The sequence below is a fragment of the Echiichthys vipera genome (genome assembly GCF_963691815.1).
Source record: "Echiichthys vipera genome assembly, chromosome: 2".
Taxonomy (NCBI): domain Eukaryota; kingdom Metazoa; phylum Chordata; class Actinopteri; order Perciformes; family Trachinidae; genus Echiichthys; species Echiichthys vipera.
The window spans coordinates 1,389,372-1,414,580 of NC_139827.1; the positions used below are offsets into that span (position 1 = coordinate 1,389,372).

The 25,209-nt window shown below is 48.6% G+C and overlaps 1 protein-coding gene across 1 annotated transcript in view; it reads left to right on the forward strand.

Moving 5' to 3' along the window:
- kif16ba (kinesin family member 16Ba) overlaps positions 1-25,209 on the forward strand; it is a 26,380-nt gene extending 1,171 nt beyond the window's left edge. The window contains exons 3-25 of the mRNA XM_083932613.1: positions 29-126; positions 212-321; positions 1,156-1,298; positions 3,697-3,865; positions 3,954-4,085; positions 5,124-5,299; positions 6,155-6,220; positions 6,305-6,364; positions 7,245-7,364; positions 7,453-7,504; positions 7,698-7,835; positions 8,396-8,478; positions 9,202-9,290; positions 9,863-9,895; positions 10,404-10,457; positions 11,262-12,608; positions 13,659-13,817; positions 15,025-15,133; positions 16,408-16,455; positions 21,244-21,366; positions 21,468-21,557; positions 21,637-21,720; positions 21,801-25,209. Coding sequence (XP_083788739.1) covers positions 29-126; positions 212-321; positions 1,156-1,298; positions 3,697-3,865; positions 3,954-4,085; positions 5,124-5,299; positions 6,155-6,220; positions 6,305-6,364; positions 7,245-7,364; positions 7,453-7,504; positions 7,698-7,835; positions 8,396-8,478; positions 9,202-9,290; positions 9,863-9,895; positions 10,404-10,457; positions 11,262-12,608; positions 13,659-13,817; positions 15,025-15,133; positions 16,408-16,455; positions 21,244-21,366; positions 21,468-21,557; positions 21,637-21,720; positions 21,801-21,962 — 3,645 coding nt within the window. The 3' untranslated portion in view covers positions 21,963-25,209. The remainder of the gene's footprint in view (positions 1-28; positions 127-211; positions 322-1,155; positions 1,299-3,696; positions 3,866-3,953; positions 4,086-5,123; positions 5,300-6,154; positions 6,221-6,304; positions 6,365-7,244; positions 7,365-7,452; positions 7,505-7,697; positions 7,836-8,395; positions 8,479-9,201; positions 9,291-9,862; positions 9,896-10,403; positions 10,458-11,261; positions 12,609-13,658; positions 13,818-15,024; positions 15,134-16,407; positions 16,456-21,243; positions 21,367-21,467; positions 21,558-21,636; positions 21,721-21,800) is intronic.

Genomic DNA, 25,209 nt, shown 5'->3' on the forward strand with positions numbered 1-25,209 from the left:
ATGGTCTCACTGAAGTCTCTGGTTTCAGGGCGACGCAGGTCTGATCCCGAGGTTCTGTGAAGGGTTGTTCACTCGTATCTCCGAGGCGACCCGATGGGACGAAGCGTCGTTCCGTACAGAAGTCAGGTGAGAGCGGGGAGCGAGAGGAACCCACCTGAGCGGCAGAGTCGAGTTTGTACCCACCGTGTTCTCCTCTGCTTTACGTCTTCAGCTACCTGGAGATCTACAACGAGAGGGTGAGAGACCTGCTGAGGAGGAAGTCCACTCAGACCTACAACCTGAGAGTCCGGGAGCACCCGAAGGACGGGCCGTACGTAGAAGGTGAGACTGCGGAGGAGTGAACTCCAGCCGGAGACTTTTCCTGTTGCTGCTTTCAGTTTACGCCAAATCCCAATGACGAGACGTTCTCAGTCGTCCGTTTGTCGTAAAGTTGCACTGACGGGGACGAGGCGTCACCAGCGACAAGATCTGTGACCAGCAGGACTCTGAGTGTTAGGTCGCACTCCCACTGTGCCTCCGTACCGTGCCCAAACACGTTCCACGGCTAAAGTCTGGTTCCTTTGACCGTACCGCGTCTAGGAGCGGCACGCTTGCCGTCCACGGCCCGTTTGGGAGAGGTGGGCTTTAGTAAAGCACGTTTGCACGTGTACGAGCACGAGCGTGCGCACGTGTATGAGCACGAGGCCTACGGTGGTTCTGAGGTCATTTCCTGTGCGCCTGTTGGGACGTAGAAAAAAGAAGGAGGGACCATGCGCGGACATTTCAAACAATGGCGGTGAAAGGTTCACGTTGGTGTGATGCGGAGGTGGAGTGTTTACTGCAGATTTGGTCGATGAAAAGATTCAAAAACAGTCGACAAGACGCACAAAAACTCTGAGGTATACGGAAAGATCTGGAAACAAAGCCACGCATCGCCATGACGTCATCAATGCGTGTGACGTGTTACGGCGTGATGACGTATAGGCAGCTTCTGTGTAGGAAGTGGTCGCTGTTCTAATCCACATGTGTTGTTGTAAACTCTCAGGACGCGCTTTTGTGTTTGCAGCAGATTAAAATCCGTCTAAGTATTTAAAAAGTGAACGTGACCGTCTGTGAACCTTTAAGTGGAGTTTGTTCCCAGTTAACGCGGTTTCCCTTCTTCCCTCCTGGTCTCAGATCTGTCCAAACACCTGGTGCAGAACTACGGCGACGTGGAGGAGCTGATGGAGGCCGGGAACATCAACCGCACCACCGCCAGCACCGGCATGAACGACGTCAGCAGCCGCTCGCACGCCATCTTCACCATCAACTTCACACAGGTCAGACTCTCCACTCCTGGGTTCTGGGGATGTTGTGTTTATATAAATGCCTCTGCTCACTCACATCACGGGGCCTTGAGATCCATAACCGGCTGTAAACCCCTCACACATCACTGTGCATCGTCCTCTCTCACACACTGGTCTTCACTCTCCACGCACAGAACCACTCACTGGCATCTATTCATCTATAAATCCATTATCAGACCGCGCCGCTCTTATTTGTCACTGATCTGGTACGGAATCAGTCCAATCGCAGCCTCCGGTCCCTGGACTTCATCTCTTTGCCGTCCCGTCAGTCCGTACTGAACTTGGCAAGAAGGCATTTTCCTGCGCCTGCGACCTGGAACCAGCTCCAGCAGAGGCTGAAGCTGCACCTGAGACCTGGAACCAGCTCCAGCAGAGGCTGAAGCTGCACCTGAGACCTGGAACCAGCTCCAGCAGAGGCTGAAGCTGCGCACCTGAGACCTGGAACCAGCTCCAGCAGAGGCTGAAGCTGCGTCTGAGACCTGGAACCAGCTCCAGCAGAGGCTGAAGCTGCTCCTGAGACCTGGAACCAGCTCCAGCAGAGGCTGAAGCTGCACCTGAGACCTGGAACCAGCTCCAGCAGAGGCTGAAGCTGCACCTGCGACCTGGAACCAGCTCCAGCAGAGGCTGAAGCTGCTCCTGAGACCTGGAACCAGCTCCAGCAGAGGCTGAAGCTGCGTCTGAGACCTGGAACCAGCTCCAGCAGAGGATGAAGCTGCACCTGAGACCTTGAACCAGCTCCAGCAGAGGCTGAAGCTGCACCTGTGACCTGGAACCAGCTCCAGCAGAGGCTGAAGCTGCACCTGCGACCTGGAACCAGCTCCAGCAGAGGCTGAAGCTGCGTCTGAGACCTGGAACCAGCTCCAGCAGAGGCTGAAGCTGCACCTGCGACCTGGAACCAGCTCCAGCAGAGGCTGAAGCTGCACCTGAGACCTGGAACCAGCTCCAGCAGAGGCTGAAGCTGCACCTGAGACCTGGAACCAGCTCCAGCAGAGGCTGAAGCTGCACCTGAGACCTGGAACCAGCTCCAGCAGAGGCTGAAGCTGCACCTGCGACCTGGAACCAGCTCCAGCAGAGGCTGAAGCTGCACCTGAGACCTGGAACCAGCTCCAGCAGAGGCTGAAGCTGCACCTGAGACCTGGAACCAGCTCCAGCAGAGGCTGAAGCTGCACCTGAGACCTGGAACCAGCTCCAGCAGAGGCTGAAGCTGCACCTGAGACCTGGAACCAGCTCCAGCAGAGGCTGAAGCTGCACCTGCGACCTGGAACCAGCTCCAGCAGAGGCTGAAGCTGCACCTGAGACCTGGAACCAGCTCCAGCAGAGGCTGAAGCTGCTCCTGAGACCTGGAACCAGCTCCAGCAGAGGCTGAAGCTGCACCTGAGACCTGGAACCAGCTCCAGCAGAGGCTGAAGCTGCGCAGCTTTAGTTCTTTAGGAGACTTCAAACTGCTGTAGGAGGCTGTTGAGAGAGTCTGTTGGGGTCTGCACTTGTACATAACATGTTCTTTGCCCTTTGCAGTTTGTACTGTAAGACTGTGTTGTCTCCTGTGTGTTGTGTGTTGTGTCTCCTGTGTGTTGTGTGTTGTGTCTCCTGTGTGTTGTGTGTTGTGTCTCCTGTGTGTTGTCTCCTGTGTGTTGTGTCTCCTGTGTGTTGTGTGTTGTGTCTCCTGTGTGTTGTGTGTTGTGTCTCCTGTGTGTTGTGTGTTGTGTCGCCTGTGTGTTGTGTGTTGTGTCTCCTGTGTTCAGTCAGTCTGTAACTTTGTGTTTTGCTGCTGCCGACCTGAACTGGTCTCTCTTGCAAATGAGACCCTGGGAGATTTGACCTGGATAAATAAAGGTTAATAAAATAAATGGAGTCATTTTCTGAGAGGTGGTTAAGTTTGGTTACCTCTGGTCTCTTTACAGCAGCTGATGCATTAAACAGAAACTTCTCCAGGTCGGTGGAAACGCAACAGCTCTGCTAGATTTCCTCAAACTAGAGTTTTATTAACCCTGTGAACGCCGCCGTTCGGTACTAGACGTGGTACGGTTGCACTCACTCTGGTCAAAGGAACCAGACTTAAGCCGTGAAATGTGCTGGGGCACGGCACAGAGGCACAGTGGGAGGGCGCCCTAAGTTAATTTCTGTAGAGCGAGACCGCTGCTTTGTTGGGAATCGATCAGGAAACGTAGCTAATATACGATATTTTAGCACAAATGCATTTTCTTGAGTTTTACCGTCATTCAAAGGGTTAAAATCCTGAAACTGACTGAATGTTCTGTGACTTTCTGCTCCAGATATTTATGGTTTTTTATTTCAGATCGTTTTAAACACGATCACGTTTAAAGGGTTCATACTCAGCCTTACTCTCTCTCTCTCTCTCCGTCTCCGTCAGGCCAAGTTTGACGCAGAGATGCCCAGCGAGACGCTCAGTAAGATCCACCTGGTCGATCTGGCCGGCAGCGAGCGAGCCGACGCCACCGGGGCGACGGGCGTCCGACTGAAGGAAGGAGGGAACATCAACAAGTCGCTGGTCACCCTGGGCAACGTCATCTCCGCTCTCGGTCAGAGAAACAGACAGTTCTGATGTGAAACCTGATTTTGTATTTCTACTCGTGTGTGTTGAGGTTGTGTTTCCCGCTCCCGTTGCAGCCGACATGACGCAGGACGGAGCGAACACCAACCTGAAGAAGAAGGCGGTGTTTGTTCCCTACAGGGACTCGGTGCTGACGTGGCTCCTGAAGGACAGTTTGGGCGGGAACTCCAAGACCATCATGATCGCCAGTGAGACCAAACTCACACACTTACACAGAACTCAATGCAACACAACGACACAGCGCCAATAAAACAAGTCAATGTACCGTATTCTCCGCATTATAAGGTGCATAGAACAGACGCTACAGTGGAGGCTGGGGTTACGTTCTGCATCCATTAGATGGAGCTGCACTAAAGGGAACGTCAACACAACAGTCAGGGGAGGTCGTCTTGCTGCTTCCTCCACTTCGGCACCATTGATTGGTTCATGTTAAACTCTCTGGCTGCTGCTCTGTTCCCGTGTTCTACTGCGTGACTAATGGCCTTGAGTGTAAACTCTGCGTCGTAAGCGTGTCTCTTAACAGGAGCCATTTTGGGCTCTTTACACAAACACACACATGGAAATGAAACGGCACGCTTCACGCAGTCGTATATCTCAACATGCACCGCGCGTTACTTCTTCTACGGGGAAAATAGAGTCGGCGGCTGCTCACCGTAGTTGGAGACCTGTTGTGGCTCAATATTGGTCCATATATAAGGAGCACCGGATTATAAGGCGCTTTGAGACATTGGAAGGTTTTTAGGTGCAACTTATAGTGCGGAGAATACGGTAGATGATATTTGTAAACAAAGGAAGCATGCAGCCTCAACAATAATAACATTTATAAATAGTAAAGATTTGCACATGAATCTAAATTAATTAAAGGGTCAGTCCGGTGCAAATGGACCCGGGGTCTTTTTCAGCATGAAAACACGTCCAATAATCCACGGAGACAGTTTCTTTCTGTTCAAACATGAACAGAGAACGACCGGAGTCGCTAACAGCCGGACGTGGCTAACAGTGGTTAGCTCGGGGCAGCACGGTGAAGGCATTCAAAGGTCTTTTTTAACCACTAATGCTGCTGAAAATAACAGCAAACCTCTGCAGCAGCATGAGAAGAGTCCCTACACACACAACAAGTCAAGAAGTAAAGACGGATTTAAAACGAGCCAATGAAACCGTAGTGATATTTAAAATCTTAACAAACAACAGAAGCATGGTGATGATGCGGCCGTGTCTCTCCGCAGCCGTTTGCCCCGCCGATGTGAACTACGGCGAGACGCTCAGCACGCTGCGATACGCCAACCGAGCCAAGAACATCATCAACAAACCAACCATCAACGAGGACGGGAACGTCCGGCTCATCAGGGAGCTGAGGGCCGAGATCGCCCGACTGAAGGCTCTGCTGATCCAGGGAAACCAGGTACGAGGCTCACGCTGCTGCTGCTACAGCTGCTGCCGCCGCCGCCGCCGCCACCTCTTCTTCTTCTTCTTCTTCTTCTCCTTCCTCCTTCCTCTTCCACACTTTTACACCTTTAAACTCTCATCAGACAGGATTATTTATTTGCTGCTAAATGCTCCTGCTATCATAAATAACAGATAATTAACATGAATAAAGCACCAGACATATTTTATCTCCCGCACCTTTCACGCAGCGCAAACTTCTTTACTAAAGAAACAAACTGATGACGACGAAAACAGTGAAATTCTGAAGGAAAAGAAAGATAAAAAGTCATAAATGCTGCATTTTAAACATTAAAAGCCATGAAACAGGCAGAGAAATATAAAATAAATATGAAATGACTGTAATGTTTGAAACTGGGCAGATTAAATAAAAGCAAAAGTGTCTTTGATCATAACAATATAAAGCTGCTTGTGTTGAAATCCTTAAAAACGCTTGAATTTTACTGTTTTCAAGGTTTTAAAAGTCTTTAAATTTTAGATAAAATTAAAGTTGTATTTGCATTTCTTTCACAACAAATAGCTTTAGAATATAAATCGAAATATTTAATAATTTCCTATCCTCTGGTGTTACAAAACACACTTTTAGTTGTTTATAGCACAAAACCATCTCCTTTAACGTCCTTTAATCATTTACATTATGTGTGTTTTTGTAAAATAGTGAATTAACCACGACTCTGAGGTGCCGGAAAAGCCTGAAAGTGCTTAAATTAGACTCATGAAATGTTGAACGAACACTGATAATAAAGTAAAGATCATATTTATTTCTATATAATTATACTTATGTGTGTGTGATCTGTCTGTGTGTGTGTGTCAGATCGCTCTCCTGGACTCGCCCACCGCTCTGAGTATGGAGGAGAAACTGCACCAGAACGAAGCCAGAGTGAGTCTAAAGTCTCCTGTTACTCGTGTTGATCTGAACGCCACGTGACCCCGAGACCACCTGACCCTTCTTCTGTGTCCTCAGGTCCTGGAGCTGACCAAAGAGTGGACCAACAAGTGGAACGAGACGCAGAACATACTGAAGGTAAAGCCCGGCCCGCGCTCACGCACGTAACATTCCTCCTTTCCTAAAAGACGCCTCGGTGGGACGGGCGTTAACACGCGACGTCCGACATTGATAATTCAGGGGTTTCTCTGCCGTGATCCGGTATCAGTGGGCACCCTTCCACTGTGCCTCCGTCCCGTGCCCCAGCATGTTCCACGGGTAAAGTCTGGTTCCTTTGACCAGTGTGAGTGCAACCGTACCACGTCTAGGAGCGGCACGCTTGCCGTCCACGGCCCGTTTGGGAGAGGTGGGCTTTAGTAAAGCACGTTTGCACGTGTACGAGCACGAGCGTGCGCACGTGTACGAGCACGAGGCCTACGGCGGCTCTGAGGTCATTTCCTGTGCGCCTGTTAGGACATAGAAAACGTTACGGCGTGATGACGTATAGGCAGCAAGAAGCATTCTCCGAGGCCCAGGTAGTGTGAGTACAAACGGGCCTGGAGGGGGGGACAAGGACCCTAAAGCACGGGGCACGGGACGGAGGCACAGTGGGAGGGCGCCCAGTGTTTTCCCACCATTACATTAGGGTGATGGGTGATGGCATTGTGGCTGATTATTGCTGTAGAACTGTGATCCTGAACACTGAGCATCATTAAGCTAGCAGCTAGCGTCTGATAATAAACAGTGACGTTAACGGCGGACTTGAGCAGCGAGCGTCAGAACCAGGTTTAGTAGCTTGAGGGAGGGAAACCCACATTGGTCGTGTCTTAACCGTCATTCTGGACTCGTGCTGTGCTCGTGTTTTCTTTTCCCTTACCGTGTTTATTGTGATTGTTCCGCTCCACGGCACTAAAGCAGACTCCTGGTGTGTGTGTGTGTGTGTGTGTGTGTGTGTGTGTGTGTGTGTGTGTGTGCGCAGGAGGAGACTCTGGCTCTGAGGAAAGAGGGCATCGGTGTGGTGCTGGACTCGGAGCTGCCTCATCTCATCGGCATCGACGACGACCTGCTCAGCACCGGCATCATCCTGTACCATCTGAAGGTCAGAGCGCGCTGAAGGATCCGTGTTTTCATCCAAAGATTCAGACCAAAGTGTTTTAAAGCGTTTCTGTTTCCTCCGGCGTCTCCAGGAGGGACGCACGTACGTGGGCAGAGAGGACGCGTCCACAGAGCAGGACATCAGTGAGTCTGTTTTCTTTATTAACCACCAGCAGCAGCGAGCGTTTAACACGCCGCAGGACGAGAAACACACGTGAAGTAGAAGCAAACGCACATTTCTGAACACGTGCACACTAATATAAACGTAATTCTAGAATCGTTAAAACCCTCCTCCTGACGTTTCCCCGCGTGTCTCTGTCGTCTCTTCCCACTGCAGTCCTGCACGGTCTGGACCTGGAGAGTGAACACTGCCGGTTCGAGAGCCAGAACGGCAAAGTGACCCTGGTGCCGCTCGCCGGAGCTCAGTGTTCAGTCAACGGCGTTCAGGTGACGGAGCCGATGCCGCTCAACCAAGGTGAGAGCGCCGCCACAAGGGCATCTTTTTAGTCATTTTGCATCTGTTTTTAGTCAATTTGCATCTATTTTTAGTCATTTTGCAGCTATTTTTAATCATTCTGCATCTGTTTTTAGTCATTTTGCAGCTATTTTTAATCATTCTGCATCTATTTTTAGTCATTTTGCATCTATTTTTAGTCATTTTGCATCTATCTTTAGTCATTTTGCATCTATTTTAAAGCATTTTGCATCTATTTTTAGTCATTTTGCATCTATTTTTAGTCATTTTGCATCTATTTTTAGTCATTTTGCATCTGTTTTTAGTCATTTTGCATCTATTTTTAATCATTCTGCATCTATTTTTAATCATTTTGCATCTATTTTTAGTCATTTTAAACTCACCAGCCTCATTTTTCATTGAAACATAAAGTCGGGCACCTCAATCCTGTCTGTTGCAAACAGTTTATTGTTGGTGACATTTAAACTGAGAGCTGTGGATGAAACGTCAGTCCAGAGTTCAGAGGGTGAAAGAGGAGTCTCACTTCCTGTTTGTGTGTGTGTGTGTGTGTGTTTGTTCAGGCGCCGTTATTCTGCTCGGCAGGACCAACATGTTCCGGTTCAACCACCCGAAGGAAGCGGCCAAGCTGAGGGAGAAACGGAAGGTGAGGCCTGATCCTCAGCCCGACCCTGCTCTCGGGTTCAGTCTCCACCAACAGAGCGACGTTCACATTCATGCGTCGATATTAGAATCTGATTTTAATGCTTCTGTACTTTTGCTTCACTCACATTTTGAGTGCAGGGTTACATGTCTCAGTGTTTCACACTGGTGCTCTGAGTTCTTCTTCCTGCTCTGACAACCCTGCTTTTATTTTGTATACCCTCATTTTTATCTACTTTTAGCAATTTTGTGTCCCTTATTAGTGATTTTGCATCTATTGTTGATGATTTTGAATCTATTTTTAGTCATTTTGAATCATTTTGCATCCAATTAGTCTGTTTTCGTACTGCTGATGCTGTAAACAGCTGCGTTTCTTGTAAAGATGACCTCTCCTGTCCTCTCCTGTCCTCTCCCGTCCTCTCCCGTCCTCTCCCGTCCTCTCCTGTCCTCTCCTGTCCTCTCCCGACCTCTCCTGTCCCCTCCCGACCTCTCCCGTCCTCTCCCGTCCTCTCCTGTCATGTCCTCTCCCGTCCTCATGTCCTCTCATGTCCTCTCCCGTCCTCTCCTGACCTCTCCTGACCTCTCATGTCCTCTCTTGTCCTCTCTTGTCCTCTCCTGACCTTGTCTTACCTCTCCTGACCTCTCCCGACCTCTCCTGTCCTCTCCTGACCTCTCATGTCCTCTCCCGTCCTCGTCTTACCTCTCCTGACCTCTCCTGTCCCCTCAGAGCGGCCTCCTCTCTACGTTCAGCCTCTCCATGACGGACCTGTCCAAGTCCTGTGAGAGTCTGTCCACCGTGATGCTCTACAACCCCGGGTGAGTGTGAGAACACACACACACACACACACACACACACACACACACACACACACACACACACACACACACACACACACACACACACACACACACACACACACACACACACACACACACACACAGCTGCATGTGACGCTCAGACGCTGCAGTGCATCTCCCCTCTGCATCCAAACCCCCTCAGAGCTTCAGACGTTTATCCTATTACGACGTCCCAGTGTTGGTTCATCAGCGCGGACGCAGAGTTCAGTCCTGAGGCTCCGCGGCTCTTTATTCAACACTCTTTGTCCTTTTTATCTCAAAGTAGCTTTAGATTCTTGAGGTTTTCCGTATTAGAACAACATTATATATAAATAAAATCATAAAACCGCAAAGGTGGTGCCAAGAAATCTGCTAAAACATCCAAATTGTGCAAAAATAAACGTGAAAGATCAGACCGGGATCCCTCTGTAACGTTTGGTTGTGTTGGATTATTATTGTTATTATTGTTGTTGTAACCATGACGATGATGACGAGGCGCTCAGTGTGCTGGCGTCCACCCTGTAACTGTCTGAACCGTGTCCTGTCGACAGTCTCCTCGCTGAGAAGGGCCCCGTCTTCCTCAGGTAGACGTCCACTTCCACACTGTCTGAGTGTCCCCGCAGCCGTCCACTTCCTGGCTGAGTGTCCCCGCAGCCGTCCACTTCCTGTCTGAGTGTCCCCACACACGTGTGTCCGCTCGTCCCTCATCCTCTGTTGTTGTTGTTGTTTTGCACGTCACAGCGCTGCTTCTGCTTCCGCCTGCTTCTGCTTCCGCCTGCTTCTGCTTCCGCCTGCGTCTGCGTAGAGAGCGCACCGCGGCTTATTTCACATCGCATCACGTTTCATTTTCAGCATTTCGTGTGTCGACTGCTGCTTTCACCCGCCGTGTGCGTTTGTGTGTGTGGGTGTGTGCGTGTGTGCGTGTGTGCGCGTGTGTGTGTGTGTGTCTCTCTGTCTCTGTGTGTCTCTCTCTGTGTGTGTGTGTGTGTGTGTCTCTCTCTCTCTGTGTGTGTGTGTGCGTGTGTGTGTGCATGTGTGCGCGTGTGTGTGTGTGTGTCTCTCCTTCTCTGATGTAGTGTTTTGTGTGGACAGGCTGGAGTTTGAGCGGCAGCAGAGAGAAGAGCTGGAGAAACTGGAGCTGAAAAGGTAAGAGGCTGCTCCTCTGCCAGGGCTTTTATTTTGACAGGACGAGGAAGTGAAGTGAAGCCTTCACACACTTTCCTTCCTGCTGCTCTGCCAGCACGCTTTTATTTTACATTTTGTATCCACTTTATAGTCATTTTGCATCTGTTTTTAATAATTTTGCATCTATTTGAATGATTTTGCATCTTTTTTCAGTCATTTTTATCTATTTTTAATCATTTTCCTTCTATTTTTAGTCATTTTGTATCTATTTCTTAATCATCAATATATTAAAGCACGTCAGTATATTTTAAAACTTGTTTTTCTCACAGAACACGATTTGTTATTATACGGTGAAAAAACGTTACTTTTCTCGGATGGAGTTTGATTTTTTGAAGCTTTCGCTCGAATAAAGACATCGACCAATCAGGTCGTTTGTTTGCTTCTGAGGATCATGAGACGACGACACAGAGCTCCGATACTCGACCTCACGCTTCCATTTCTCTACTTCAACCTCGACAAACGCTTCCTCCTCCTTACCTTTCACAATAAAAGCTCTGTGAAAGTGAATCATATCACCGATAACGTTTTCAGATCAGTGTGTTAAAATATAAGAAGAGGAAGACGACAGACGTGCACTCACACACAGGATGAGTTGAATCTGTACGTTGAGCTGAAGCTGGTAAAGTAACTGAAGCTATAAAAACGAGTCCAGTCTGTTTAAAACTGTTCACAAGTAGAAGCATCGAAACCGTCGGTGCGGTGCTATAATAGAAAATATCATTTTAGATGTAAACACACGCTCCGCTGTGTTTGTCTCTGCTGCAGGAGGCTCATCAAGGAGATGGAGGCGAAGCACCAGAGTGAGAAGGTGGAGCTGGAGCGGCTGCAGCAGGAGGTGGAGTCTCAGCGGAAAGAGTCCGAGGAGGTGCAGCAGCGGATCCTCCATCAGGAGGAGAGCCTCCGCCGCCGCAGCCAGGACATCGAGAGCCGCCTGAGGGACTTCCTGGCTGAGAAGGAGCGCTTCGAGGAGGAGAGACGCTCCGAGGTCCACGGGGGGGAGGAGCTGCAGCGACGGAAACGGCAGCAGGAGGGTGAAGCTGCGGAGGAGGAGGAGCAGCGGCGGCAGCAGGAGGCCGCGGAGCAGAGCGAGATCTACCGCGAGCTGGAGAGACTGAAGAGGGAGCGCGAGGAGCAGAAAGTCCGGCTGGAGGCCGAGCGGCGGCGGCTGGAGGAGCAGGAGCGCGAGCAGCTGAGTCTGGTGGGGAGGCTGGAGGAGCAGCTGAGGGACAAACACGAGGCCGCCGCTGCCCTGCTGACCCGGGAGGACGCACGGCGCCTGGAGGAGGAGCGCCGAGCCCTGGCCGAGATCCGAGAAGTGCTCCTCCGCGCCAAAGAGGCGGGAGAACGGCCAGACGTGGAGGACGCTGGCGAGGAGGCGCGGTCCGCACAGGCACGGTACACAAACTTCAAGGAGGCTCAGGTGAAGGAGCTGGGCCAGCTGGAGGAGGGGCTGAGGCAGCAGCGGGAGCGCCTGGAGAAGGAGGTCGCCGCCGAGCGCAGCACCCTGCAGCACCTCAACCACAGCCTCAAAGAGCACCACCAGCTGCTGAAGGAGACGCAGGAGAGGGGGGCGCAGGACGCCACAGCCGTCAGCCAGGAGGAGCAGCTGGTCCGACAGGCGGAGCAGAGGCTGCAGTTCAAGGAGCGTCAGCTGGCCAGCGTGGCCGACGGCCTCCTCCCCGCGCTCGCCGAGGAGAAGCAGAGAGCGGCGGAGATGCTGGAGCGCAGCGGCGGGGGCAGCAACGGGAACTGCGACAGTCCTCCGGGGCTGGACAACACGCTGTTCCAGGTGGAGAAGGAGCTGGAGGACAAGGAGGAGAAGCTGAACCTGCACTGGCACGGCGCCCAGCAGCTGCAGCAGCTGCAGGAGACCTACGAGTTCACGGCCAACGTGGCGCGGCAGGAGGAGAAGGTGAGGCGGAAGGAGAAGGAGATCCTGGAGTCCAAGGAGAAGCAGCAGAGGGAGGCCATGGAGCAGGCGGTGGCCCGGCTGGAGCGCAGGCACTCGGCCCTGAGGCGCAGCGTCTCCCTGGAGCCCGACGCCGAGGAGCAGAGGCTCAAGAGCTCCGTCCCCAGGACCCAGAGGAGCGGCGCCGACCTGGACCCGCAGAGGTCAGAACCTTTCCTTACATCACTGAACACAGATACTTCAAAACATGAACACAGAGAGTTATTTACAGCACAACTGATCTTTCTTTGTTTAAGTATCTTTAACTATTTTTAGTCATTTTGCATCTGTTTTTAATCATTTTTCATCTATTTTAATCATTTTGCATCTGTTTTTAGTCATTTTACATCTTTTTTTAATCATTTTGCATCTGTTTTTAATCATTTTGCATCTGTTTTTAGTCATTTTGCATCTGTTTTTAATCATTTTGCATCTGTTTTTAATCATTTTGCATCTATTTTTAGTCATTTTGCATCTGTTTTTAATCATTTTGCATCTATTTTTAGTCATTTTGCATCTATTTTAAGTCATTTTGCATCTATTTTTAATCATTTTGCATCTGTTTTTAGTGATTATTGCATCTTTTTTAATCTTCAATATATTTAAGCACGTCAGTATATTTCTTTTTTTACTTTTGCACAGAACAAAATTATTTCACGGTGAAAAAGCAACGTCACTTTCTTCGGATCGAGAAAATCTGCAGATATTTTGACCTTTGAACAGCAAACGTGACTTCAGAGAGAACCATGTTCATTTACAAAGTGACATTTTGAATTATTAACGTGTGTAAAACAGAAACTGTGCTGAAAGCTTTGAGCTTTTGCTTTTTGTGTCACTTCTGAGTCAGTTTTTGTTCATTTTTTGTCCGTTTTTAGTTGTTTTGCGTCTCTTTACGTTCATTTTGTGTTTGATTTGTTTTGATTTTTTAGTAATTTTGTCTTTTTGTCGTCATCTTGTGTCATTTGTCGTCGTTGTGAGTTCATTTTAGTTCATTTTTCGTCTATTTTGAGTCATTTTATGTGTAAGTTTATGGTTTTAGAGACTTGAGACGAGGTCAAATATTTGTGTGATTCGTGTCATTTTAGCGCGTTAGCACCTGAAACACGTGAACTCTCTGACCGACTGTTGACGCCTTAAATGAATAAACCTCACATCTTTGAAGACACATTTTCCAGTCAGGCTTTCACAGCGGCGTCTCGTTCCTTCCTCTCTAGAGTCGAGCGGGAGATCCAGAAGTTGAGGCAGAGGATCAGCGAAGGGGAAGACAACAACCGGACTCACTCCGTCAGTAACGAGGAGAAGTCGAGTCACAACAGCTCGCCGGTCAGCCACATCCAGAGCCTGAACACTCTGCTGCCGCTGTCCGACGACAGGTGCGTCCCCAGAGCCACAACTCCCTCCTCGTCCCTTTAATCCCCCCCGTCGGACCTCTGGTGCGACGCCTGTATGACGTCTGATCGTTGTGCGGAGAATATATGGCGCTGCTCAGAGTAGATTACAAACCTCCGCGGCTGAAGAAGAAGCTGGTTTACACAAAGACGCCAACAAGGTGTTCGGTTGGTTTCGACCAGATTAGGAAAACCGTCTGCGTGACCGTTTGGTTCAGGGTGTGACACGGGTTACACTCAGAGTATTTCCAGTCGGGCTGAACGGTCTAAAACGTATATCAACGGTCTTATATCACCGTATGTTCATCGTAAAATTATCCCAGGGTGTTTTCAAGCAAATTAAGTCATCGAGACAATTTTTCCTGTAACAACTATTAAGGTAGAAATCCAGGAGAGATGCTAACAGCCGGACGTGGCTAACAGTGGTTAGCTCGGGGCAGCACGGTGAAGGCATTCAAAGGTCTTTTTTAACCACTAATGCTGCTGAAAATAACAGCAAACCTCTGCAGCAGCATGAGAAGAGTCCCTACACACACAACAAAGCATCAATGGGCTCCTTCCACTGTAATGGACTTTACTATGAGAGGAGCTGGTGCAGGGGCCAGTAGGTAAGTCTTTAAAACACTCTTTTAATAAACTCTGGCTTCACTAACTACGCTGATGACGCTTTGTTGTGTGTGTAGGGACTCTTCTCATGCTGCTGCAGAGGTTTGCTGTTATTTTCAGCAGCATTAGTGGTTAAAAAAAGACCTTTGAATGCCTTCACCGTGCCTCCCCGAGCTAATCACTGTTAGCCACGTACGGCTGTTAGCATCTCTCTACGTTAATAGTTGTTACACAACTAAAATTGTCTTGATGGCTTAGTTGATGACCTAATTTGCCGAAAAAGACCCTGGGATGTTTTACAACGTAGAGTCAAAATCCAGACTGTAGTTAAATTCCTACCCTTTAGACCGAACACCCTTAGTTTCTAATGAGTAAGAACGTGTCGGACACAGAGAATCAGATCATGTCCACATCCGGTTCGTAGGACGTCGACGTCCTTGGAGAGCTCTGCTGCGTTTAAGGATCACGTCTCTCTGCAGAGTCGCCTCCTGGTTCTGTCCCACAGTAACTCCACGCATCCGCAGCTTGTTTTGTTATTTATTTCCTGTTTGTGTCGATGCTAACGTGTGTTCATCATCGTCCTCAGGATCAACGCGTACATCGAAGAGGAAGTCCAGCGACGGTTACGCAAGATGAATTTCCTCAACGGCAGCAACAGCAACTTGGATCTGTCTCTGTCGTGTGACTCTCTCAGGGTAAGAACTGTATTACTTTATCACTTTATCACTTTAACGTCAAACCAGCCAGCTCCTCCCACAGGCCTCCACTCTGATAAACATCAGTCCTGCACTAAAACATCCACACACGTTACACCTCTACGGTTAATTTGCACACTTTCACTACATGTTAAAAATCCGCCCAGCGACCGACGGCTGCCGAACTTCAGCCGCGTGTTTCTCCCGTCAGATGTGTTTGAGCGGCGAGTGCTACGCTAACTATGCTAATGAATAAACAAGATAGATTCACAATGAAATAAATATTCTTCCACTTATCTTCCTTTATTAAACAAACAAACAAACAAAGACAAACATCTGATTTAGAGCGAACCAAGACGGTATAAAAGGTACAATAGGTGTATACGGTATTAACGATAGGACGGTAGAAACGGTAGAAACTTAGGGCGCACTCACACTGTCCTTCCGCACCTTCCCAAAACAGGTTTTTCGGCTAAAGCCTAGTGCGTTTGACCAGTGTGAGTGCAACCGCTCTGCGCATAACTGCGGCACACTTGCCGTCCACGGCCCGTTTGAGAGAGGTGGGCTTTAGTAAAGCACGTTTGCACGTGTACGAGCACGAGCGTGCGCACGTGTACGAGCACGAGGCCTACGCCGGTTCTGAGGTCATTTCCTGTGCGCCTGTTGGGACATAGAAAAAAGAAGGAGGGACACTCACACTGGTCAAAGGAACCAGACTTTAGCCGGGCACGGGACGGAGGAACAGCGGAGGTGCGCCCTTAGACTGTACCGTACATCCGTAGCAGAAACTCAAATAAAACTCCGGTTTGGTCCAAATAAATCCTTCATTCACAGAACTAAACGTCTTGTTCTTCTCCAGTGAAACATTAGCGGTGGAAGCATCTGTGTCTGTGCAGAACTGATATTTAGCTCTTTAACCTGCAGGAGGAGGAGGAAGCTAGTGACTGTAGCTCTGTTAGATTAACAGACGAGGTAAGACAAGGACCCCCCCCCCCCCCACCCCCCCCCGCCCTGTGACCTGCATGACTCTCCCCTAATACGCTCATGGATCCACTCAGTAACTCTTCCTTTAATCAGTTTGCTTTGCTGCTCCTTTAATTGGGTTTTTAATTTGTCCTGGGTTCATTTCCCACTTCCTGCCGTCATGACGCATCATTTCAGGATGATTTCAAAACAAACCTGTTGCCTGATCTTTATTTTTGTTGGAGATTAAAAACACTCTGCTGTGTGTTGAATAAAACCTGAGAGTTGATGTTAAGATCCGTTGTTTTCAGGAGGATGAAAAGCTCCAGAACGTTCACCCCAGGAGGCATAAATATGAGGTAAGAGCTGAATCTCACTCTGGTTTCTGGGATCGTTACAAATTTAACCTTCAATCACTAAACATCTGTAATCCTGCTGCATTATGTTCCAACTCTGTTTACCCGTTATCACTCATGCACGGTCAGAGGCTGGCATCCAATCAATGCATGGAAGCTCAAAACCTTGAAATAGGCAATTTCAAACACTGTGGAATCAAACATGGGTTTAAAATATGTGTATTTGCAGTTTCGTTTTTAGTTTCGGTCGAATAAAGTGTCAAAGTTTGAGCCTGAGACTTGTTGTTCTGTAACGATGATCCGTCTGCTCACAGAGAACGGTATCGTCATGAGAAGGGTTTGCAGATAGGCCTGTGGCAATAAATCGATTCATCTCATGATAACTTTTCCAGCCGCGGTCGTTTCCTGTGTTTCCCTGGTGTCGCTCTGTCACAGAGGTCTCACTGCGGTGCGTCTGTCTCCACTGAGCCTCTCTTCCTCCTGTAACGAGGAGTTCACCCTCGTCTGGTGCCGTGTCCGTCACTCGTCAGCAGCACGGTCTCTGTGTGTGTGGGGAGGAGGACTCCTGGAGTTAACCAGAGTGCAGCAGGAGAGCCCTGTGAGGAGCAGCTTAGGGCGCCCTCCCACTGTGCCTCTGTCCCGTGCCCCGTGCTTTAGGGTCCTTGTCCCCCCCTCCAGGCCCGTTTGTACTCACACTACCTGGGCCTCGGAGAATGCTTCTTGCTGCCTATACGTCATCACGCCGTAACACGTCACACGCATTGATGACGTCATGGCGATGCGTGGCTTTGTTTCCAGATCTTTCCGTAGACCTCTGAGTTTTTGTGCGTCTTGTCGACTGTTTTTGAATCTTTTCATCGACCAAATCTGCAGTAAACACTCCACCTCCGCATCACACCAACGTGAACCTTTCACCGCCATTGTTTGAAATGTCCGCGCATGGTCCCTCCTTCTTTTTTCTACGTCCCAACAGGCGCACAGGAAATGACCTCAGAACCGCCGTAGGCCTCGCGCTCGTACACGTGCGCACGCTCGTGCTCGTACACGTGCAAACGTGCTTTACTAAAGCCCACCTCTCTCAAACGGGCCGTGAACAGCAAGCGTGCCGCTCCTAGACGTGGTACGGTTGCACTCACACTGGTCAAAGGAACCAGACTTTAGCTGTGACACGTGCTGGGGCACGGTACGGAGGCACAGTGGGAGTCCAATGAGTTCAAATAGACTGAGAGTCCATTTGATTTGTTTTTGGTTGTTTTGTTTCTGTCCTCCAGTTCTAGTGTTAAATATTCTTTAGAAATAAACGTTTATTAATCTTTTAAAATTCTCGCCTCTCGCAATAGTTTCTAGAACAGTTTCTCGTGATCAGTCTATTTGAAAATGCTACTTTGTTCGTGTTTGATTAGAGTTTAAAGTGTTCAGTGAGTTTAGTCACAGCAGCGGCTCAAACTTAGTCTTTCCCCGGTTAAGAGAATAATCAGATGATTTAAGTTCCCCCCGTTTACATGAGCGTGGAAGGACGTGCAGGATGACAGCAGGTGGCGCTCTGGTGTGAACACGTATTTTTCTTCACGTTGACCTTTTGTCAAAATCAAACTTGGAAAGCGCCAAGAACACGGACGCCGTTTGGACAGAGTCAGGACAGAAACGGGTCTTCTTGGTAGTGATGTTAGTCTCCATGGTGACGTCCTCAGTGGGTTCAAAGGTTAAACTCGTGTTGTTGTTGTTTGGGCGCCGTTGCTTCCTGATTTATTCTATTTCCTGTTTGAAAGCCGCTGCCACAGAGTGGGGAGGGCAGTTATAACCTACGGAGCATGTGCAGACGCGTAACCCGATCATAATCCGAGAGCGCTGTTTACGTGCACGAGTAATCAGGGTACTGAAGGAGTTCTCTAGGTCTGTTAACCGGGATGCGGTGTTTACGAGTGTGACCGTAACCTGAATATACTCGGGTTCTTAAACTGCACAGAAACGCACTGAAACAGAAGTTGATCCTAATTTGCATGCACGACCTCTTCACACTGTTAATTCTGAATCACTTGCAGCTCACCTGTGCACTTGGTGATGGAGGAACTGTAATTCTCATTGGGGTGGTGTGTTATGGACGTCCCTCTTGATGATGTAGTCACGCACTCCCCCCTTCCCCTTGTGCACACAGAGAGACTGTGGGGTGTGGTCTAGCATCCTGCCTTTCCCGGAGCTCGAGGAAACTCCCCCTCCTCACACCCAGAGACACATGTTTGAAGAACCGGATTACGTTCTCCTGGAGCCTCACAGAAAGGGGAATCTAGAATCCACAGCTGAAGTCTCGATTGAAAAAGAGGAAGTGTTTTACAAACAAGATGGCGACGAAAACAAACGGTGGAACCGAGAACTGAATATCCATCCGGGAGAACTCGATCGTTGTGACATCGGACAGCACAAGCTTTGTGTCACCGCGGCAAACGCAGAGACGGACAGAGTTGACGAAAATGAGAATTTTACTGATAAAAAGGTCAACGATGCAGTAAGCAAGCACCGAACGCGTGGCACAGGGATAGTAGAAGACGCAGAACTTCCAAATGATCAGTTGTCGAAGAAGCAGGAGTCGGACGCTTTAAATCATGGTCAAGAAAAACAAGAGACAGACATAAAGAGACAAACTGAGGAAATGACACCTACCAGGAGCTGTGCGTTGGAGTATTTTACTGGAAAGCTGTCCGAAGCGTATAAAGACGCCGGTCGAAGGCTGCAGGGCACGCGGGACATCATTAGAAACGTACGGATGGGTGAAATGAAGGTTGTACTCTCTCAGTATGTGACAATGATGTCCAGAGAGCTGCCTCTGGGTCATCAAATGCAGCTCAAACCAAAACCAGAACCTGGCATCCTTACAGAAAATAAAGTCCGCCTGGTTGATCTGTCGAGGGATGGCGCCCTAAGTCTTCCTCAGAATTGCGGTGTGTCTGTAACCCAGGGTGTCTTAGGATGGCCCGAAGGCTCCGTGTCGTCTGTCAAAGACACATGTCCTGAAGTGTTTTATCAGAGACTGGTCCAGGCGCCACCAGCCTTGTCTCGGCTACAGTCACTTTCATCCCAGAAGATGTTAGAGAAGTTGGAATCTCTGGTTCCTCAAGTGAAAGTGGAAAAACCTTTGAGTATCTTTTGGCTCAAAACTGCCAACGGCGAGAAGCCGATCCCAAAGCCCGGGTGCTTGCTTCTGTCGAAAAAGGACATCATAGTTCTGTCAAGCGGAACAAACTCAGATGACAACTTAAGTATTTGCCACAATTTTAACCTCGTCCAAATCAAGAAGGTCCAGATTAGTTTGGCAGGGCAGCACGTTCGCCTCATTAGCAGCACTGAAGACACCATCTTGGTAGTTTCCACCCACAGTAAAGAGCTTACGCAGGAGTTCTGCAAAGCTTTGCTGAAGGTCCTTTCTCCTGAGGAGTTCACCGAAGGGTCTGAGGTTCACCCGTTACTCTGCGATGACCTCATGGCCCTCTCCCTGGATTGGACTTCGAGCATACCCGACATCGTCCTGGACAGCGGCCTCCACTTCACCTCCAGATTCAAGCGGGTCCTCGCAGATCTGCTCTACATCGTCCATGGGAACATGGACGGTCCTGGCAAACCGTCTCTGGCAAACATTTGTCCTCTGCTTTACACCAGCGTCAAAGTCAAGAACTCCACCCGTCTGCATCAGGACGCCATTTTTCAGTTCCTCCTGACGGACACTCATGTGGCTGTTCTCCGGGAGGACGGCGTCTTCCACCCGGTGCCGCGGGGCTCCGCTCTGGTCCCTGCACAGCCCCAGTTTCAGGGTCTCCAGCTCCGCAAGCGCTCAGACATCCGCTGCCTGCTCGTGAGGCAGAACGACAACTGCCTGACGGTCGAGATCGCGTTTAAAACTCACAAACAACAAACGCGAGAGAAGACGGTAGAGTCACGGCGAGGCGAGGCCGAAGTGCCCCCCGTCTCTGACTCCAGAGGTCGCTGCGATTCCTGGAAGTTAACGTTTGGTTGTACCGCGGAAGCTGCGCTCTTGATCAACCATCTTTGTACCTGAGTTAAAACACGTAGAGGCGGTTACACCTGGATTCATTTACCTGTTTACCGTGTTAAATACGTTATAACCTTTGGGGGGTTAGGGTTGGAGCTTTTGTCTGAAAAGGTGATTCAGCAGTATTTTAAACCTTCTTATAAACTTCTTATAAAGTCTGTTATTCAAATGTAATTTTGTGAGTCGGCCATTTTGACAAATCTGCTAAAATCGTTTGTGTACTCAGTCATTTCTGTTGTTAATCTCGATTTAATGAATGAAGATTTGTGGTTTCTCTGTATTTTTTTTGCTTTTTTTTACTTGTTTACGGTTTTTAGCTCTTGATATTTGATCGTGTTTCAGTGATTTTTGATTTTTTATAGTTCAGAGTGATGTTTATGTCGTGATCTAAAAGTTGCAGCTTGCACTTTAGGAAGAATGATTTTGGATCTGAAGACTCGACGAAACTGGAAGGTTCAGTCGTGACGTGATTACAAATCAGATTTAATTCGTATATATTTCAAGTATTAATGTTTAATGTGCCTTTTTAGAAATGTAAACATGTTAATCTTGTAAATTAATAATAAAACGATGAGATTTTACGTCTGATTTGATCTTTGCCAATCATCTGTGAGGTAAATCGAGTTCAAGGAATGAATTCAAGACGATTATTGTAATTTTGAACCCTTTACTCTCCACTTCTTCTTCTTCTTCTTCTCTTCCTTCCCTCCCTCTCTCTTTCCCTTCACCCCGGGGACTTTTCTCTGCAGCACCTGGTCTGTCGTTCTCTGGGGGCGAGCTCCGACGGCCTCCAGGAGCCCGTTAAAATTAGCATCCCTCGTTATGTTCTCCGCGGGCAGGGGAAGGACGAGCACTTTGAGTTCGAGGTGAAGGTGAGTTCACTCAGCCGTGTTCGTCATGTTCTTTGGGGTCTTTTTGTCGTACACGAGGAGCAGAACGTGTGTAAGAGTGTAACGTGTCGGTCTTTGATCAGATCGCTGTGATGGACGAGACGTGGACTGTGTTCAGACGTTACAGTCGCTTCAGGGAAATGCACAAGAGCCTGAAGTTAAAATATCCGGAGGTGAGTTAACCACCTTTACAAACATCTGGTCTGTGGAGACGCGTAAGGGTTTCGTTTAATGTTCTGGTCTCTGCTTCAGCTGGCGGCGCTCGAGTTCCCTCCCAAGAAACTGTTTGGAAACCGAGACGAGCGGATGGTCGCTGAACGCCGGAATCACTTGGAGGCAAGACTCTTCTAAGCGTTTCATCGCCCCGCGCTCAGAGAACGTGAGAGGTGACCGTGTGTTGTGTTTTTGTTCCGCAGCGTTATCTGAGGAACCTGTTCCGGGTGATGCTGTCCTCCTCCGGCTCTCCTCTCCGAGTCGACGCAGACGGCGGTTTCCACCTCACCAAACACGCCGTCTGTGAGTTCTCGCCGTTCTTCAAGAAGGGCGTCTTCGAGTACAGCAGCCACGGCACCGGCTGACCCGACGGCCGACGGACGCTTTCTCCTAAAAACCAAAAAAGGACGAGAGAAAGAACAAAAACTGCTCGGTGCCTTTTTGTCGATTCGCCTCCAAAGGTTCAAAGAAGGAAAAACTTGCAGGTCAGTTTCCTCTCCGGCCTCCCGTCGACCTGAGGGGCGAAGACCTCGGCGCCGCCCGGGCGCTCTTCAGCTCGCGGTCCGTGTAGAAACGTCATCACGTTAGAGTAGAAAAGAATCAGCGCTCTGTTTTAAAGAGTTTCATCTCTAACGAGCAATAAACGGCTCTATTGCATATACTCACATGCAGCTTTGATATTTATGCAGCGACGGCTTTGCAACATGAACACTGCCAGGGTCGAGGGTTCAATTCCCCGTGCCGCTCTTAAAGGTCAGTTTTATCCTGAAGGTTGGATTAATAAATGATACGTCAGCAAAAAAGAGAAAGAAAATACCAAACATCGACGTGTTTCAGCTCGTTAAATGTGACAGTTTGCTGCTTTTCTCTGTTGAACAGCGTTATTAACAGAACGTCTGTGAAAGGCGTCTGAAGACGTGACCTCTGGCTCTGGGAGGTCACGGCGCGCTCGTCTCACTCATTTCTGACACTTTAAAAACTTAACATCTGATTCAACGTCGTCTCGATTCCATAACCTTCATTAACTAAACCAACTTTACTTTGACGCTAATGTTGTAAACTATAAAAGGAAACTTCTTTTATTTATTCCCAAAGCTTTGACATCAACGCACGTAATATTTAACATGACGACACGACCGCAGTCGACACAATAATGCAGATGTCTGAAGGTCAGAGGTCAACGACGCGCCAACGTGCGTTTTAACTTAACAAGCTAACACGACCCGGCTGGTCCCAACAGGTTCCTCAGACCTTCTGTCACATGATGCCAAAAACATTTAATGAATCAAATCCTTTTCTTTGGACCCAGTCGGACGAAACAAGACATTTCTTAAAGGTTGAATCTGTAGAATCTTTATTCAAAGTTATATTTTTTAATAATAATCCTCACACGGGCGTTTTGACGGGTTTGACAATGACTTCCTGTCCCGTTGTGTTTCCATGGCAGCAGCCAATAGCGTTGGGCGTTGCTGGTTGCCAGGGTTGTCTGTTGTTGGGTGCAGCTACTGTAGGCTGGCACTGGGTGAAATGGAGTTAGCCAATCCTGCAGCTGCTTGGGAGCCTCAGTGAAGGGGGCGTTCTTTGTCCCAGCAGCTGAGTGAGCGGAGACGGGCAACAACCAGAGTCACTATAGGCCGAGCATTCACTCCATGGACTGAGAGAAAGGAGAGGAACGCCATTCAAACGCACGCCCACATGGCTACGCTGCTCCTGGATGCTAACATCACTTTCATGTTGTTGAGACGACGATCTGGAGACTAGATGGAACTGTCCTGCTCATTCTACACATTCAACCTTTAATGAAATATATATGAATCGTTAACGGACACTTCACCCGTTTGCTTTGATCTTTGTATTGTTAGTCGTATTTTTGAACGGTCGTTCTCCGCGCCCTCGTTTTCCCCTGAGACGGGGGAGAAGCTCGAACACTTCCTGCTTTAAAGGACTCTAAACCGTCCTTTAAAGCAGGAAGTGTTGGACCCGTAAAGCCCTTTGATGCTGCGGGAATCCTTCTGCTCTTCCTGTTGTTTACACCAGGAACAATCAAAGAAACAGTCGCATGATTTCTGAAACTACAGTAGTTCCTAAAAAGAGCATCCGAGGTTGAGTAGTGACGCGTTTATCCGACACGTTTCCTGGTTCATGGGACACGATACGACTCATTAATTATCTAATGAGAGACGGGCGCTGGGGAAACTTTTAAGCGCTAACACGACAGTTAAAGGGCGAGTTCAACCATCACAGCTCCCGGATGTGAGTCTCAGTGTGTTTGAAAATCACGTTAAACTGATAATTCGTTTGATTAATCAACAATATTCAGTTTCTCAGAGCTGCATTGAGAAAACGTCACTGATGGAAACCGTCTTCAGCATTTAGGAGCGAACCAAAACGCTGAACCAAACGTCCGACTGTGCACCAGAACGACGGTTGGTCCGAGGCTTCTGTGGTTTTATCACAAGAATAAAAAAGAAACACGAGGAGCGGTAAAGAACCAACATTTGAGACTTTTTAAAAGAAGATTTCTGAACGTCTCGGTGCCATCAGACGTTTTTCATGTCTCATCAGTGCAAAGATCCTCGTGGGTTCGATTTCCCCCAATATTCACTTTCATCCCCACTTTTGTCGTCATTTAAGACGTAAATCCACGTTGTTCCTGTTCGCGCTCGCATCGTTTATTTACAACATTAGTTTCATTCAAATGAAATCTGTAAATAAATGGTCAGAGCGTCACGAGGTGATGGTGACACGTTTAATACAGTACATTTTATTTCTGTAGCACTTTACAAAAGATAAAACCACACACTGCAAATATTAACCACGTCTTTGCGTTCACACGATCGTTCTTTCCTAAAACACAAAAACACACAAACACACAAACACGAGGCGAGTGAATCCTGAGTCTGGAGCCTCGACAGGGAAACGGGTTCGAGTTTAATCCTCCTGAAAGAGCCGACCACCGACTGCTTCTGTCATAAGCCATAGAGAGTGTGTGTGTGTGTGAGTGTGTGTGTGTGTGAGCATGTGTGTGTGAGCATGTGTGTGTGTGTGAGAGCATGTGTGTGTGTGTGTGTGTGTGTGTGTGTGTTTTCTATACGATGCTTGTATCCAGTGTAAAATATTGACTGTGAATGTCAGTAAAGGGAATGTACCACAGCGCTCAGACTCTTTTATTCCATGGGAACAAAAGCTAAAGGAAAAGTTTGATATTTTGAGAAAAGTAAATACGAAGCTGCGGCTGTTTCCATGACAACGCTCACGGGTGAAAACAAGTCATTTGATCAGATGTTTCTTTAGTTTAGTCGGCGACGGCGATTTTGGGGCTTAAAAACTCCTGTTTCCATCTGAACCGGAGCCTCAGATTAGCTTAGTTTAGCTTAGCATAACGGCTGGAAACAGCTAATCTGACTCTGTGCAAAAGTCACGTTTGTTAATCTGTAAAGAAACTAAACAGGTGTGGCACATTTCCCAAAATGTCAAACTACTGCTTTATATTGAACAAAATGTACTTTTGTGTTTCTGTTTTCCCACTAACTCACATGTTGATGAGGAAAATTAAGGTTTGAGGGCGCACTCCCACTGCGCCTCCGTCCCGTACCCGAGCACGTGTCACGG